The sequence below is a fragment of the Mytilus trossulus genome, chromosome 5 (genome assembly GCF_036588685.1).
Source record: "Mytilus trossulus isolate FHL-02 chromosome 5, PNRI_Mtr1.1.1.hap1, whole genome shotgun sequence".
In the NCBI taxonomy this organism is placed as follows: domain Eukaryota; kingdom Metazoa; phylum Mollusca; class Bivalvia; order Mytilida; family Mytilidae; genus Mytilus; species Mytilus trossulus.
The window spans coordinates 66,170,264-66,189,045 of NC_086377.1; the positions used below are offsets into that span (position 1 = coordinate 66,170,264).

Here is an 18,782-nt window from a genome sequence, read left to right on the forward strand (position 1 = left end):
TGCGTAAATGTCCAATTCAGAAGCAAATGAAAAACTTTGTGCTGCTTTCATTAACACCAACATCTCAATTTTTTGTCTAAGCTAGATCCCCCCCCCCCCCCCCCCCCCCCGCAGAGCGCAAACAATGCTATTTTGTTTTTCAATGCTATCAATAGACAAAAAAATCATCTTTCATTTCGTATATCAATGTTCTAAAATCAATCAAATGTACATACTAGTTCATGTATATGCGCTTCAAGAAGCTCGATTTCTATCCGACTCAACTCAGTTAGGGACGACATTAAAAGTTTGGGGGTGGGGGTTACAATTCTACAAGTTTTGTACATCTAAAATCGAATTTTACATATATCCATATTGGTAAATAAAATTTTCCCAAATTAAGTTAAGGTGGGGGTGGGGTCAGTGAAAAAAACTATGTGGATTAAGTTTTTTTTATCCTACATTAAACTTTTGATGTCGTCCCTTATATACATTTAGTATATCAATAAATGTGTCTACATTTCATTACCGTTAAATTGATTTCAGGTTCATGTTAGAACACTTATAAATAATTCTGCATTATTCAAGCCTTACAAACAAGTTAAAGCAATTATCAATAAAAACTTGTATTTATATTAAGTACTTCGGTTTGATGGTACTGTACCATGGTTTCTATATTCATATATTTATAACTTTTTGTAAGCGTATTAAAAAAACCGGATTTTTTTCTTTGAGATTTTAGTATCATAGTTAGTGTCCATTGTTTTCGTGTTTGGTGGCACCGCGACGCGACGCTTCACGTTCGGTCTTGTTAGCGCTCTAATGTGTATACAATGCTTAATTGCAAGATATTTTTATGAAACTTATAACTTTGATTTATATCAGCAATGTCTTGGACGAGTCTAAAAATCAGTACTAATCAATTATTTTTAAAAGAGTTCAATATGATCTTTGGAAGATTATCTATTTAAAAATGCGTTATATTTGCTTTCACGTCTGCGTTATATTTGCTTTCACGTCTTTATTTCTCTAAGACATCTAAAATGTTTTACAGATAAAAAAAATACAACTAAGTTTTAAATTGTTATAGTCATTGGATATATAAATGCTAGAATACACCCACAAAATCGCGGGCTTTTAGAGTGTGGTTGAATAGATGCACTGTTGAAGGATGTATTTTTGTTAAAGATTTTTCGACTGGAGAATTTCAGGAAAAGTATAAAAAGTAATAGCTAGGTAATTAGTAGCAGTGCAATTTTTTTTAAGCCCTCACCTTTTTTTTATTTCAAAGACCGTTATTTTTTTTTCATTTTCCTGTTTTTCTGGAAACTATGAACATATGTATACTATAAATAAAGTGTATTTGCTATTTACTATCCATTCCATGTTTACTATCCTAGGCAATATAGTCATTATAGAGACTCCTTATATAATATATATCAGTGACAGCCGCGGATAGTAAATTTGGAATTTATAGTAAATAGCAAATACGTTTTCTTTATAGTATATAGATATAGGAAGATGTGGTGTGAGTGCCAATGAGACAACTCTCCATCCAAGTAACAATTTAAAAAGTAAACCATTATAGGTTAAAGTACGGCCTATATGTATTATCATAGTATACAGAAAAACGCAAAATAATTCACCTGTCCCAGTCCGAAACGGAAATCGTGTCTATGACTTAAAAGTGCGCCCGATGACGGAAACAATATCTGGACACCTTTTTTTTCATTTATCTCACCCCAAAAAACAAACTAAATACTTATAAGCAAGGATGACAAATGCGACTTTGCATGGTACCTATAGGGCACTGAGTCATGATGACTTGTTTATTGTGGAAGGAAGAGAAGCGACACACAAAATTATGTCTTCTCGTTTAATAGTATAGAAGACGTGTAACTCTTATTTCTTATCCCTATTCAAACGTATGAATATATATCACAGTTAGAACATGAGCTCCATGTTTTTGACGCAAGAACAAATGTAATGACAACGAAAGTTTAGCATGTACCTAATCACACATTCACTGCAAATTTGCATAATATTGATATAAACTTAAATAATTGTTAATATTATACAAATACCACAAATGCTTAACCTGAGTTTGAACTTTATCCAGCTGTTTGTGACAAATTAACAATATTCAAAAAGGTCATAAGCGAAAGATCGAGAACCCTTTTGCACTTCTAAAAGAGGGACAGTCAAACTCATAAATCGAAAATCCACTGACAATGCCATGGCTAAAAATGAAAAGGACAAACAGACAAACAATAGTACACATGATACAACATAGAACACTTAAGAATACGCAACACGAACCCCCTCTCAAAAAAAATAAATTTGAATGCTTGGATTATTACTTCAAAACTGTTCACATTTATATTTTTGCTTGGAACTAGACTATTGTCATTACAACAAATCATAAATGTATGCAGTTCAGAAGATAAAAAGGTACATTTTAACAGTTTTTGACAAGCGATTCGAGTGTGTTTGTGGTGACACAACTAAGTTTCCTGTGTATTTGTTTGGTGGGTACAGCAAGCAGTGTGATGAACTATTGGACAAGCTAACTTCCAGGGTGCTGCGTGCTTCTAACAGAGAGCTGACACAATTGTCTTTGGCAGGCCTGAAAATAGTAAAAACAAGGATTCAATAAAAAAAAAACAGACTTTATTTCTTGATAGCGTTTGGTAGAGTGACGCTAATCGAGAAAAAAGTGAATCCATGGAATGAATTTAATTTTCAGTTTTTGAGACAAAATTTTCATTGTAAAAGTGGCAGATTATTGTACCACGTGCAAAACCATTCATTGTCAATGTGGCTATTTCTATTTCCTTCTTTATCAACTTAACTTGTCAAATTAAAGACGTATAATTACATAAATCATTTATTTGTTAACCCTTACAAAGGAACTAATGGACATTACATATTGTAATCTGTCGCCTTGCTTTTTCATAAACGAGATAATACATACAAGATTTAAAACTTGAGAATAATCTTTTTTTTGTTCAGCAGATTTACACCTTATATTCCTGTTTTAAGATAGATAATAAAGTTAAAGAAAACTTGTGAACCAAACTTCGAAATGTTTAAGCCAAATAAAAAATTAATTAAATTTCCAAAGTGTCCAAACTATTGAACATAAAAATAAGAATATTCCCTATAAAAGTCTAAAGCAAATTTAATGCAATTTCTATCTATGACATGCAACTTGATCCAACAGGTACATGGGAAGGAACGTGGACGGCCTGATAGCGGGCTACCACGGGTCTCGACCGCGAGGAAGGTACGTGGTCGACCTTTAGCGGGCTATCACGGGTCTCGTTTCAAAGGAGAAGATTGTTAAGTGAAGTTTTCTACGTCTATTATGTGTATTTTTATGTTTTCAATTTTGTATCGATTTGATAAGTTAAGCCCTTGAAAACTGATATTTATCGTATTGTACTGTTTATATACAATAAGGAGATGTGGCAACATTGCCAATGAGACAAATACATACACCACTGTCAGAACAGGGACGAAAGATACCAAAGGGACGTTCACACTCGTACATCGAAAATTAACTGACAACACCATGCATGGCTAACAAAGAAAAAAGAATGTTTGGGCCTTTCCATAGCTTGCTGTTAGCTCAGTGTTGAAGACCGTAGGGAGACGGATTTATAAAAGTTTTTCCAAACTTGTTTCCGAATCCCATATTTGAACTTTATGTAACATTGTAATATACATCTGTAATTTTTCATTAAAACTACTGATTAAACTAAGTCCATACACAAATTAAGCCGTTACTTTTCCCATTTGAATTGTTTAACACTATCATTTCGGGGTCTTTCATAACTAACTATATGGTATGGGTTTTGCTCGTTGTTGAAGGCCGTACGATAACATATAGGTGTTAATTTCTGTGAAATTTGATCTCTTGTGGAGAGTTGTCTCATTGGAAATCATACCACATCTTTTTTTTCTTCTTCTATATATATATTTGACCTACAATGGTTCACTTTTACAAATTGTGCCTTGGATGTAGAGTTGGCTCATTAGCACTCATACCACATCTTATATCTAAATAATAGTACACAAAAAAAACATAGAAAACCAAAGACCAAACGACATGAACCCCATAAAAAACTGGAGGTTAACTCATGTGCTCCTGGAGGGTGAGCAGATCCTCCTCCAAATGTGAAACCCGTCGTGTTGCTCATGTTACAATGTATTACAAATCCGGTAAATAGTCTTAATCGGTAGATCACGTTCGTGAAAAGGAAACGGGATTGTAGATACGACATAAGGCACATATCATTTGTGAAACGGATAATATGAAAAAGGTCAAACAACTTGTGACTGAGGTTAGATGGAGGGTTTGGCGACTGCACCCGGAGGTGGTCACCAAACAGTGATTTCATATTTATATTGAGAATTATTTAATATGTGTTTTTGTATATATTAGATCGTGATAATTTTGAAATAAGAATCTATTTTTGTCTGAACGAGTAGAATTTTTTATTGTAGACCACATCATATTCTTCTGTTTTTGCTTGCCTTTGAGGTATATGTACGTGCGTAATCAATTATCAGATTAATATATTTTTATTCTACCTAATTTGCATATGTTAGTTTCTGCGTAATATATACTAAATCAATTTATATGATGAATTTTGTTATATATAACATATTGTTCCTGCAAGCACACCTTTATCGTGTATCGAACAAGAAATCACATGTAGTCGGTTAAATATCGATAAATCATAAGTTATAAATTCAAGAGGTTGTTCGAACTGTATTCATTTACGAGATTTAACGTGATTGTACGAGATGTGGCAAGCTGGACTCTTGCTCGCTTGTCTTATTCATTGTGTACATGTAAGTTTTAAAAGAAATTAATGATATTATTATTCAAATGAGTGGATATTTTTTAGCATTATGATGCATTTGTATATTTAAAAAACAAAATGGAATAATTCCAAAATAATAAAAACTTAATGATATATATTTTTTATATTTTTTATAATATATTTTCGGTTTCGACATGAAGTGTAACATGTTAGAAGATGAAAAACATTTTGTTTTTATTAGGTCGTGAATTTAAAAAAGAATAAGAGAAACCGAGAATCGATTTTTTTATAATTTGTAATAATTTTTCTGATGAAGAAATGTAATGTTTATTCATACTCAATCTACACCATGACAAGTAAATACATTGGGAACCTTTATTAAACAGTCAATACATTTTTGCAGAAGTAAGGACATGGTACACTGGAATATTTGCAGTTATTGAATGATTAGGCAGCTAATGCATCGGTTTTTTTTAACTTAATTTGTATATGTCACAAACTTATTGTTAGAAGTTTATATTGCAATTTCCATTTGAATCTTTAACTTGAATTTATATAATTATACCTAAAAATCAATCACATATTGATTGAAATACTTTAAGAAAACAAAAGATCGTAAACCCCAATTCTGAGAAGTTTCCGGAGAGGTTTTATTATGAATTTGAATTGAAATCAGTAGACGTCACTCTCTGACAAAACTCTAATTTAAGATGATAAACAAATATATGTCAATTGAGATCTTTTGGTGTTGTACATAGAAATATAAAATGAGTCTTGAAATATATGTGCTAAAATATGAAAACAAATTCCGGATTTGTGATCAACCCTCAAACAATAAATTATTTCCATTAGTTTATATGTCCTGGTTAACATGTTTAACGATAACAAAAAAAATACAACTATTTGTTACGCATACTTCGGCCTATAGACACGGACGTTATCCAGATCACAAAAAAAAATATAACAAATTAAACGAGTCATAATATTACATATACATGTACATGTATGTTGAATCCTATAACTTTACAAGCAATTAATTTGGTATGCGTTTTCTATATAGCTACTCGAAGAGACCATATATTAAATTTATAACATTTATATATAGAAGTTGACAGATTTGGTCAAAATCTATTAGATTGCTTTTTTATAAAATTTTAGATTAATTGAGAGAATTGATGAAAAGTAAGGTGACGTTAGAAACTTTAACAATAACTGGCAAAGTACTTTATATGAACTCTCGTTTTGAATTGAATAGTTATATGCACTCTCGTTTTGAATTGAATAGTTATATGAACTCTCGTTTTAAATTGAATAGTTCCCATTTTAGTTTTTAAGTTGAATATTTCTTGTTTTCATTTGAATGTTTCTTTATTCTTAATTATAATGATCCTTTATTTCAAATACCCAAAGAGATTATAGATTTACTATTTTACAACTTAATCCGATGGGTGTCAAAAGTGCGAAACTTACACTCAACTTAAAAAGAAGCAATTATTGCTACTTTACTAAGTTTAACCGGAGGATAATTAAATCTTGTCAGTAAACGACGCGCAGCTAGATATCGGACCGGGATACCAGGCTAGAGGACAATAACCTGATTATTATTACATAAGATTGGACAATGATATATATTTTATGAGAACTTTTTGTTATGTTTTAACACCCTTAACTTTAGATTAATTTATGTTTTGTAAACTGTTGCTTGGGCAGTCTTCCCCTAGCTTTCTTTCAAACTGTAGACTTGTGAATAAATTTGTATAGAGCCGAGATTAACGGAGTTAGACCGGAAAAAACGGTGTTATACACGTATCGTTGTGACCCCCCTCCCCCTTATTGTAATTTTGTATGCAATGGTATAAATCTAGCAAAAGTGGAGTATTTTACTCCTCTAAATTTTTTGAAGTTTATTATACCAAAGGTCGGTTTTTCTCCGGACACTACGGCATCTTCCGCGAATAAAAAAACTGACCACCATAAAATAGCGCTATAGTGTTGAATGCGACACCAATCAACTAATTAGAGAGTACCTTCACTTTTCTCTAGTTATAACTCTTATTTAAATGTATATGTAAAGCAGATTTATCCTATACTTTTGATGGTATAAAGAACATAAATGCAGAAGGACTGTTTTATTTTTTTAATTTTATTTCCTAAATATCAACAAGTATTTTTTTTACTTCATCAATAACGGAATTGAGTTTTAATGATAGTAACCGAAGTCAATATGTTATGCTATTAAAATAATGGACGCAATTGTTTGAAACATTGAACGTTCAATTATGGAAGTTTTAAACGCAATTTATTTTATAAGAATAATTACAATGTCATTGATTTACTGTTTCAAATAAATATTGATAAAATGTAAAAACCAGGATAATCCAGTCATTATATTTCACTCACGTCGATCGCTACATTACATGGACATACTCTTGAGGTCAAAGGCCATAGGGGGCGCTGTAATTATTCTAGAATATTTTAGCTGACTTGGTAAAACTTAAAAGTGAAGGAGAATAAGTTACATTTAAAAAAAAAAGAAACTAATGAAATAGCATGTGTCAAAGGACAAAATGTTCAGAGAGATTATTAATCTTAAATATAATGTTCGCCTCGACATTTATGTAATTAAAAAGTCAAATGTTATAATTAAGTACATTTTATTCATTCACATCTGTTGCGCTAAATAGATTTAATGTTTATTGTAATTTCACAGTGCAGGAACATTATAAAAAAGGGATTTATTTTATCACTCTAATACCGGATTAGGCGTTTCCAGTACAGGTCCTTTATTACAATTGGGGTCAAAGATCAAATAATTACACGTATGTGCACACAAAAGAGAGGTGTATATATACCATTTAATACGCGTTTTATGTATTGTACAAATCTTCGTGCTAAGTATGGAAACTTTACGATATTGCAAAGAAGGAAATCTTTCACCTGTAATTAAAGATATAACACATACATTGTAAATGAATGGTTGGTTTGGTTAATTGATTGTTGTTTGATTAACGTCCAGTGGCAAATATTTCATGATTGTTCAGAACGAGAACAAAGTAACTAGGAATTAAGTAAATAGGTCATGTATGAAAGAACGTCCGCGATCAACGTATTGGGAATATGGACTCCAACTGCGAAATGGGGAAATATTGGCTAGGGACAAAAACACATTCCTACAACAAGCCACATACAGACCCTTTAATTAAGGATTCTTAATTGAACTTCCTAGTTAAACGGATGCTTTAAATTGACAAGGGTTTAAAAGCCGATCTGTTAATTACCAATGTTTACAAATTCCTTTAGGATGCAGATGAATTTTCGTTCTTTTTACTGTAACGGTGTTTTTATAAAAAAGATGTAGTATGATTGCAAATGAGATAAATCTTCACCAGAGACCAAAATGACACACAAATTAACAACTATAGGTCACCGTGTACATGTAGCCTTCAACAATTAGAAAAGCCTATACCGCATAGTCAGCTATAAAAGGCCCCGAAATGACAATGTAAAACAATTCAAACAAGAAAACTAACGGCCTTTTAATTATGTGACAGACAACAAGCTATCCCCATAGCCAGGATTGAACCTAAGTGACATATTATTGTTTAAATATCTGCATATTCAATAAAAGCATATATACTATCTTCTTTTTTATTATCCACAAACAGGAAACTATCCCCATAGCCAGTGTTGACCCCAAGTGACATATTATTGTTCAAATATCTGCATTTTCAATATAAGCATACTATCTCCTTTTTATTATCCACAAACAAAAAGCTATCGACGATGCCCAGTATTGAACCCAAGTGACATACTATTATTCAAATATCTGCATTTTCAATATAAGCATACTATCTCCTTTTTATTATCCACAGACAACAAGTTATCCACGATGTCCAGTATTGAACCCAACAGACAGATGTAGTAGTTACATAAAAAGTGATAACTGTCAGACAGATTCCAACTGTTACGGTGGTTAGTATCTTACAATAGTAAGCTATAATTGGAGTCCATGTTAATCTAGATATACCGTATAGCGGGTTATTTTCGCGGGTGTAAAATTTCGCGATTTTCAATGAATAAGGTATACGAAATATTTTTGCGGTTTTTATTTTGGCGGTTTCGAAACTTTTATCCATACCTTTGCATGTACACTTTTAAATTGGCGGAATTTATTTTGGCGATTTTGTTCTATCCGCGAAAATAAGCGAAAATTTACACTCCGCGAAAATAACCCGCTATACGGTATATAACTGTAAAAAATAATCCGACAAATGCGTTTTGTGAACATCGAGAACCCACAACATAGAAAAATAGACAACAAAACAATGCAAATAAAATCACAGCATTTAAACAAAGTTAAATGTATGTAAAGCGTTGTAGTGCAGTGATACTATAAGGATATATGTTCCTCTGGTTACGGATACGATTGCTGATAAATGATTTAGAAACGCAATGCTTTGAAAATAATTTGTTTATTTTGTCTTGTAGGCAAAGTATGTTGTCCACAAAAATGTGGAAAAGATTGCGTCAACCCAATCGTAAGTAATGTTCGATTGAAGTAATACGAGAACTATATATCATGCAATTCATTTACGTTATGTTTATTACAGAAATGACATGGACTTTGTTCATATAATATTTAATTTGAAAAATTGAATGTGATTTATGAAAATAAATTCAATCAAACATTAAGACAGCATTTACAGGAAATAAAGTTACGAAAGATACCATAAGGACAGTCAAACTCATAGATTGAAAATAAACTGACAACGTCATGGCTAAAATAAAAAGATAAACAGACAAAAAATAGTACATAATACAAAACATAGAGTACTAAAGACTAAGCAACACGAACCCTACCAAAAGGGGGGGGGGTGTCCTCATGTGCTCCGGAAGGGTAAGCAGACCCTGCTCCACATGAAGAGGAAACGTCCATCGAAAAAAACATTGATACACCCATTGTTCAATATCAACATATTCAAAACATTGATACTAATCTAAAACAAAAACAAAATAATGTTTAAACACTTTTGCATTTAGCATTGATCATTTTTAATGTGATCAATGCTAGAACTATTTAATACCATTTTGTAAGATGTAACACCACCTAATCGGCTATATTAAATATAAAATTATTGCAGCCACCTAAGATCATCTTATCGACATCGAATTTCAATTGCTGAATTGTTTTTAAAGTTATTTACTCTTCACAATAACACATTCTTGCAAGACTTGATAAGACTTTGGGGTGTTCAAGGATGACCTGTGGCAATTTAATATTCGGTCCAATTCTAAAATCATCTCATTTCCATTTTTCAAACCACACTATTTACAGATATTATTTAATTTGATACACTAATTTTTATCAATGATTTCCTTATAGTGTTATTGATGAAAACGTTCAGCTAATTATTTCAAAGAGTTAACCCCCTTATGTGTTTTGTACCACTTAATGCTGAGTTCACACGTAATTCGAATTCGATTCGCATTAACTAATTCGACTTAGTTTAATTCGCATTCGATACGTTTTACGTCCAAACGTCAATTCTAATTCGAATTGAAATGCGCATCAAATTCGCCTTACTGTTCAAACGACGTTAACTTTTAAAACTCGTATTAACAAAAACGTGTTTCTAATGCGAATTGACTAATTTGAATTGGTTAATTCGAATCAATTCGAATTAAAAAAAGGAGAGTGTGTTAACCCGATTAGCGAATTCGATTCGCATTCGACTCGAATTCAATTCGAATTAAATGTCCGTGTGAACGAGGCATTTTAATGCTTACTTTTCAAGAATTCCTGCTAGTTCATCCCAATGGCATTTGATGGGTAACAGATATAAGACTTTGTTAATATTGCATTTAACAATGTTCAATAAATTACAATTTCAGAAGCAAAAGCCAAAACTGGGTATATGTCCAGCTGTAGACGAAAAACCTCTGGAATTTTGTCAGAGAGCCAGGGTCAGTTCTAACTGTAATGGAAATGACGGTGATTGCAAAGGTACATACTGATTTTTTATTATTGATGTATAGACATAGGACATTATTGCCATTAAAAAAGGCGTAGGATGCCAAATGATATTCAAACTGACCAGTCAACAATTTTAAAACTGTCTGACATTGCTTTAAAAATTGTAAAGACCACTTGATTTTGACATTTGATTAAGGGCTTTACTTTTTGAATTTTCCTCTGAGTTCATTATTTTTGTGATTAACTTTTTTTGTTTGTGAAGTGCATGTAAAATATTTAACATTCTATTGGTCGTCATATGTCTATCAACAACACCATTTAAATAGATATTCCAGACAGTAGCACACTGTACATGAACATTGAGGTTTAAGTTTTTACCCCCATTTTAGGTAGTGCAAAGTGCTGCCCAGATATTTGTGGATCTCGAAACTGCAAAGAACCAATATCGGTAAGTAGCTATTACTAATAAACATTTAATTCATTCGACAATCTTATTATACCCCATCTATGGACATCATGTTTTTCGGTCTGTGCTTCTGTTCGTATGTCCGTCCGTCTGTCCTGCTTCGGGTAAAGGTATTTGTTTAAGTTTTTGGTCAAGGAAGTTTTCGATGACATCGAAGTCCAACCATTTTGAAACAGTACACATGTTTCCTATGTTATATATATTTTTCTTATTTCAATGCAAAATTAGAGATTATACCCTAATTTCATGGTCAACTGAATATAGACAATGATAGTGAGAATGGGGCATCCGTGTACTATGGACATATTCTTGTTTAGAAAATGTACTAAAATGATCCTTTCATATCGCAATATAGGTTTCACTCCACCTCTCTTTAAGGATGTTTGCTCCTCTTCTTTTGATTTTTTCCAGATTTTCGGGATCCTCTGGTTTTATCCATGTATTAACATTAAAAAAATTGCCCACAAACCCTTACTTTTCTTTTCATATTTTTATTACATATTATTTAAAAAGCCATATTTCAAAATCTTATAAAATCCTTGTTATTTTTTCATAGTATTCAAAACAAACAGGTGCCAATGATAAGTGAATGAAAAATCTAGAGAGAATTATTTCCCGCCAAATTTTCAACGGCTTATATCTCGAAAACAAGCACACGGACCTTCCACTTTTTTCTGCTTTTTAAGTTTCTTTATTTATATACATTCAATTTATAACAGTCTTTTAAAAAGCTTGTTATTTTTAAACAGAGTAGCGAACATCCACATTGTTTAAGCATTTGATAGTAGGATTACGTTATCCTGAAATTGTTTATGGTTACTGTTTGCTGTTTGATGTAATAACATTTTTTTGGAATTTGTGTCATTTTGGTGCTCTTTATACATTGCTGTTTGGTGTGCGCCCAGGATCCGTGTTGTGTACCGTGCTTTTATTGTTTACTCTTTAGATATTGTGACTTGGATGGAGAGTTTTCTACATATAGAAATGCCTGTACCAACTCAAGAATATGACATTTGTTTTGCATTTGTTTGATGTGTTTTATTATTAGATTTTGCCATTTGATTAGGGACTTTCCGTTTTGTATTTCCCTCGGAGATGTTTCTATGTGATTCAAATTTTCATTGGCACTCATACTACATATTCTTAATTCTAATAGTGAATTTTATTAATTTATTTTGTAGGGTCCACGACCTGGATGTCCAGCGATACGTAAACCGGAACCACAGTGTTTTCATTTCAACCAGCAATGTAGCCATGATAAAGAATGTCAAAAAGGTTTATCTTGAACTACTACAGACAAAAAATACATTGTCGATAACTACGTGATTTTTTTGTGACTATGCCATGGTTTCAAACACATTACATATAATGTTTCGTTAAGTTTGAAGAGTAGATTAAAATTGTTAAAACTAATGTTTAATAGATAACTGTTTTATAGATCCTTAGCGTCCATTTAATTTTTGCTTTATTTTTCAAGCAATCCTCCATTATTTATACAGATATGTAAACTTTTCATTTTTATCTTTTTGTCGAGAAAAGTTTAGTTTTAGAGCTACTGTTTAACGATTAATTGAATACGGTTGGTCTTTCTGTTGTGATTAGTTACGGACGGATATTTCTATAAGCTTTTAACTTGCAAAAATATATACTTTTATGATAACGTTTCAGGTAAAATATGTTGCGGAGTTATTTGTGGAACAGCATGTGTATATCCAACAAAACCTAATGTGAGTAAATATTTTCTGAATGTAATGCATACAAGACTTTATACAAATGAAAACGCGTTCTTATTTTGTTGTAATCTCTAGTAATTTTTTTTCAATGAAAAGGCTATTGTGGTTTGTCCTTTAAATCTCCAAGCGTTTCTTTTTAAGATGATGTGGTATGAGCGCCAATGAGACAATTCTCCATCCAAGTGAAAGTATAAAAGAAAGACAACAAGTATATGTCAAAGTACGGGATTATAAACACGACGCCTTGACTTACACCGAACACAACACTATAACATGTATTAAAGGCCCCCAAAATGATGTTTAGCTTAGCAACTGTGTACTTGCTTGGATTTATAAATATTTTGATATGAGCGTCATTGATATGCTTATGTAGACGAAACGCGCGTCTGGCGTACTAGATTATAATCCTGGTACCTTTGAAAACTATTTAGCCGTTTCACACAGGAGATACCAATGGTCTAATATATAAAAGAAATAAGATACGAGAAACACGAATAAAGGACAACCACTGAACATCATTTTCCTGACTTAGGAAAGATGAAAACATGAACAGTAAGTGTTTTGTTTTAAATTTATAAAGATGTTCATTCTTATCAAACAAAGGTTTGTTTCCGGATATAAAAGAGTTCCGTTTTAGTGTATACGTTTTATTTGAAGGTAAACAAGACTTTCCTTTGTTTGATTTACTATTTCTGATTGTCTTTTATGTTCCATGACATATACAATGATTTGATTTCTACCCCACTTTAGCCAACAAAACCTAGATACGGAGTTTGTCCCGCAGTTCCGAAAGTCTTACCAGAAATTTGTACACGAAGTCTCGTAGTCTCCAACTGTAAAGTTGACACAGACTGCAAAAGTAGTGAGTACCATTTGTCTTTTTTATTATGAATTTATAATTAAATTTTGGATGTAACGCGTCATCTGATTGGCTGACGTTTTTTTGTTTATTGGCTGTAAAAGTCAATTTGTCTTTTTTTTTTTATAAATAATGTTATTTAACGTTGCCATAAAAGTGTGAGGTTCAGCTAACCACAAAACCAGGTTCAATCCACCTTTTAAAAAAAAAATTAAGATGTCCTTTCATTTACTTAGTGAATAGCTAATGATTATATATTTCACATTTCAGGAAATCAAAAATGTTGTAGAAAACCATGTGGGAATTTTGCCTGCACTGATCCAATACAAGTATGTTACTTACTCAAACAGTCTTAAGGAGAATTAAAAGGGGAATTGGAATGCCATATGTTTATGTTATTGAAATAGCACTATACACAACTGTCATACAATTTTGAGGTGAAACTTGCTATATGCTAGGTTCATCCCACTCTTTTCTATCAACATGTCCGTTTTAAGTCTATAACTTTACCGTTTCTATTCAACAGAAAGTATTGATTCTTGATATTTTAGCTGTCTTTAGAGTATAAAAAACAACTCCAAAGGTGTTTTTATATCTTTTATCAAGCTACTACCTAGATTTAATAATTCATTATTTGACCATTTGTTAGATCTTCCAGCATGTCAAGGTAACTTATCTTAAATTCAATAAAACTTATTAAGCATATAGTCTTCTTTTTGTGGATTAACTTTCTTTAACCTAGGTAGACACTGAACAAATTTAATTAATAGATATAAACAATACCAATTATTCAAATTATTTTTTTCAAAATCGTCACAATGCCATAAATTTGTAATTTCTTAATGAGAAATGTGCAAAAAAAAAATAAAGGCACCATATCACTTTGCTTTTGTACATTTCACGATCAGAAGATTGTATAATATAGTCAAATACGAACTTCTACCTCATCAAAGCGTCATATTTTACATGAATTTTAAGAAAATCAACCCAAAAAATGACAAAAAAGGACTCATTTTGTGGAGTTTTCTCCCTTTTCAATGTCAATTTTCAAACGAAATTTTAGGGGACTTTTTTCTGTGTATATTTGGGGCTTAATGCTATAGATTAGAACTAAAACATTTTCTAGTGCAATTAGTGTAAAAATCCGATAGCAGACCTTCTCACAGAAATCATTTATGGTAAAGGAAAACATAGTTGTTTATTTTCATAGTGATTAAGGTTATAACATAATGTTCAATGCATTTTCCCAATGTTTATTTTTTTTATCCTATCAGTTTGTTTGGTTTGGTCCACATATTGCTATCAAAATTATAATAATATCCTAATGTCATATAAGTGAGAGGTTTAGCAAGCTATAATACTATGTTTAAACCACCATTTTCTGCCTAAAGAAATGTCTGTATCAAATCAAAAATATGAAAGGTATTTTCTATTCGTTTGATGTATTTAATTTTTCCATTTGTCAAGAGATTTTCCGATTGAATTTTCCTTGCAGTTCAGTTATTTTTGTAATTTTTTTAAAGTAATTACCCATAGTAGCAGATTAGTAAATGTATCGTATGCGACACTTACACGTAACAACGTTTATACCATCAATGATAAAACAAATCTTTTTCCTATGCTTGACTTATATAGAGACAAACTACCCAACCAAAACACTAAATGCAGATAGAAAATACAGCACTCAGAGGCGGTATTCAAAAGGTCGCTAAACAATGATGTTAACTAGTTCAGTGAAATCGACGCCACACGTAATTTCAAATCAAACAAATGAATTAAAACTAAAATGCATATAATACTAATAAAGGCTATAGGTTCCTGACTTGGGCCAGATACTTTTGTTTGACAATGCACCACATTTTATTTAGTATTTACGAGAAAAATATCTCATTTTTGTTTAATCATTCAACAGAAAAAAATCTTGTCCCTCTTAAATACAAAGAAGAAAAATATGATTTATATTATAAACTATAATCCTGGTACCTCCGATAACTACTATCTAGTAAGAAAGGACATAATTAACACTATTGTTTGTTTTTACGTTTTACATTAGTCTTCGCTAGACTAGAGACATGGATTAGGATGAAATAGAATCACTATTACAGTTTACTATAATATCTTAACCAGTTTTGTATCAACAATAGGGTAACCGTCCTGGATGTCCAGTATGTTTAGGTACCCAAGCAACCACAGACTGTCCAGTGTGTGTCCATTACCAACAGCTGTGCAACGCAGATACAGAGTGTAAACCAGGTATGTTATTGCTTATCTTACCCTCTAAAGGAAATATCATTGGTTGTTAACGACCACGTGGGGACCGTGTATATTTAATATGGGGTTAAGGGGTGTGCTCATTACCAGCAGCAGTGTAACGCAGATACAGAGTGTAAACCAGGTATGTAATTTGCCTATATTACCTCCTAAAGGAAACATCATTGTTTGCTAGCGACCACGTGGGGACCGTGTATATCTGCTATGGGGTTAGTGGGTGTGTACATTACCAGCAGCTATGTAACGCATAGACAGAGTGTAAAATGTGTCAGTGTATTGTCGCTTATCTTACCTCCTAAAGATTTTAAGGGAATATCACTGGTAATAAACAACCACGCGGGGAGCGTGTATATTTAATATTGGGTAAGTGGGTTGTTTTATGTTAATATTGACATAGATACAGAGTGTAAACCAGGTCCATGAGCACCTGAGATCACACCCAGGTTTTCGTAGGGTTAGAATGTCTTAGTCTTTAGTTTTCTATGTTATGGCTTGTGTACTTTTACTTGTATGGTTGTCTGGTTTTTTTTTGCAATGGCGTTGTCAGTTTATTTTCGGTTTATGAATTAGAATATTTCTCTGGTATCTTTCGTCCCATTTTTATAGCCTAAATTTTGGGTATACGCGTATTTTCATCTGATAAAGTCATGGTGATTGTTAGGTGCATAGTTTTCTCTGCTTCAATTTAAAACATTCCTGGTCTTCTTACTACAACCGGACTCTTTACTAGGCAGTAACTATTGTTATGGGTATCATTTCGACCCACAACTTATAAATTATTTGTAGTATTGATAATGGAAATACAAATGGCCCTGAATGGTATAATTTGTAATTTGTAAATCCACGATAATCATATTGTATTGAAAACCATGTTTATAATATCCAACCATATTTCTCAACTTCTCTAATATCTATGTTATACTCCAGGTCAGAAGTGTTGCTACAATCCTTCATGTGGAACATCGTGCAAAGGCCATGGTATGTAAAATAAATATTTTCTGCAATAAAATTTACAAAGAACCAATAAAAACAGCATATTCGTTATGGAGACATATCTTTCCATTATCTTCATTCTCTAATACCATTGTTTCCAATGATATAATAAAAACCCTTTTACGTTTATACTAAAAAGTTCAACATAAGAAGACCAGAAGGGGTCGACCAGAAGGTCCTTCAGAAAATTTTGACTGCCTATGGAAAATTAGGATATATAAGATAGGGACCAACAAATGAGTTTTATTATAAGCTAATTATACATTGTAGATCCATGAATGATTTGTTGCAATGAGCGTGGCAATTGATTTAATGTCTACATTCTGTCCTGGCATGGCATCATACTTTCACATCCCAAACAAATAAACAAAAGTAACACTTTGGCAAGGGATTTACTACCGGTCGAAAGAAGAAACTAAGTGAATATTTTCCTGTTTTCTACCGAAAATATTGTTTTTACATCGAATATCTTCAATGATCTAGTTTCAATCGAATTTCACAAGTTCAATTTACGAAATAAACAAATAAATCATAATTTAAAACAGACTCAACATTACAACTGAATTGTACGACTATGAATTTCATGAACGTGTGATAATGCATTCATTAAAAGTAATGCTGTTTAAACTATATTATTTCATACTTGAATTTCTTTTTTAGTATGCCCCAAGATTGTATGTCCTACAATAAAATGTGGATTAGGATTTCAAAAAGACGAGAATGGCTGTGAGATATGTAAATGTAGACAAGGTAAGTGAACATAGTCTTTTGTTACATACACATTACTTTAATAAGGTGTGACTTTGATGTAGAGTTGTCTCATTGCCACTCCTACCACTTCTTCCTTTATCTATTAACAAAAATAATGGTCTGGATGTGTGTCTTCTAATTATTTATTCTTAAATGTTTTCATCCTAGAATATCGTATAAACTGTGAGAAAAAAAAATGTAAAAAATGTATGCAGGCGATGCTCGAATGTTAGCATGTAGAAATTGAAAGTTGACAATTGGGAAGCTGAAATTATCTATTTTGTCGTATAGTTTTGTCAATTTTGAGATTTTTGTTATATACATCAACTCAAGTTACTCAAGTTATATATACACTTGAACGTATGTATGATAGATTCAATAATGAAAATAAAACTCGCATCGTTTCGATGAACGTCTTTATTTTATGAAAAGGATGTAACAGTCGTAATGTGTCTTTTACTTGTATTTTTTAGATCCTTGTCCAATATTCGCACCTCTTCCACCATGGCTCTGCTCAGATGGTAAACCAAAAATATTCTATGTAGATGGTGTGAAATGTGTCGGGTCTCCTACAGTCATTCCATGCAACAAAGGTATTTATTATTTTACCTTCTATAAATTTCTAGGAATATGATTGGTTAAAACCGTCCACGTGAAGACCGTGTATATTCGAACCTCTTCCACCATGAATCTCCTACAGTCATTCCATGCTATACAGGTTTCATTTAAGGAAGTTCGCTCCTTCATGTTTTTGACCCCTATGACATAATACGACATTAGCAAGACGTTGTTTGTCAATGACGTCACATCTAAGCAAATTGTGAATGCGTAGAAAAAGATAGAATTCCTTGCATTTTCTACTTTTACTCATTCTAAAAACAATTGTTATTGTAATAAAAATAATAAATAATCAAAAAATTCAAAG

General features: G+C 32.0%; 1 protein-coding gene across 3 annotated transcripts in view; it reads left to right on the forward strand.

Moving 5' to 3' along the window:
- Positions 1 to 4,698: 4,698 nt before the first annotated feature.
- LOC134719091 (cysteine-rich motor neuron 1 protein-like) overlaps positions 4,699 to 18,782 on the forward strand; it is a 31,382-nt gene continuing 17,298 nt past the window's right edge. For all 3 annotated transcript variants that reach the window (XM_063582034.1, XM_063582035.1, XM_063582036.1), the window contains exons 1-13: positions 4,699 to 4,839; positions 8,684 to 8,783; positions 9,300 to 9,349; positions 10,704 to 10,815; positions 11,175 to 11,233; positions 12,433 to 12,526; positions 12,920 to 12,978; positions 13,735 to 13,846; positions 14,114 to 14,172; positions 15,988 to 16,096; positions 17,042 to 17,092; positions 17,768 to 17,857; positions 18,331 to 18,450. In XM_063582034.1, coding sequence (XP_063438104.1) covers positions 4,792 to 4,839; positions 8,684 to 8,783; positions 9,300 to 9,349; positions 10,704 to 10,815; positions 11,175 to 11,233; positions 12,433 to 12,526; positions 12,920 to 12,978; positions 13,735 to 13,846; positions 14,114 to 14,172; positions 15,988 to 16,096; positions 17,042 to 17,092; positions 17,768 to 17,857; positions 18,331 to 18,450 — 1,063 coding nt within the window. In that variant the 5' untranslated portion in view covers positions 4,699 to 4,791. The remainder of the gene's footprint in view (positions 4,840 to 8,683; positions 8,784 to 9,299; positions 9,350 to 10,703; positions 10,816 to 11,174; positions 11,234 to 12,432; positions 12,527 to 12,919; positions 12,979 to 13,734; positions 13,847 to 14,113; positions 14,173 to 15,987; positions 16,097 to 17,041; positions 17,093 to 17,767; positions 17,858 to 18,330; positions 18,451 to 18,782) is intronic.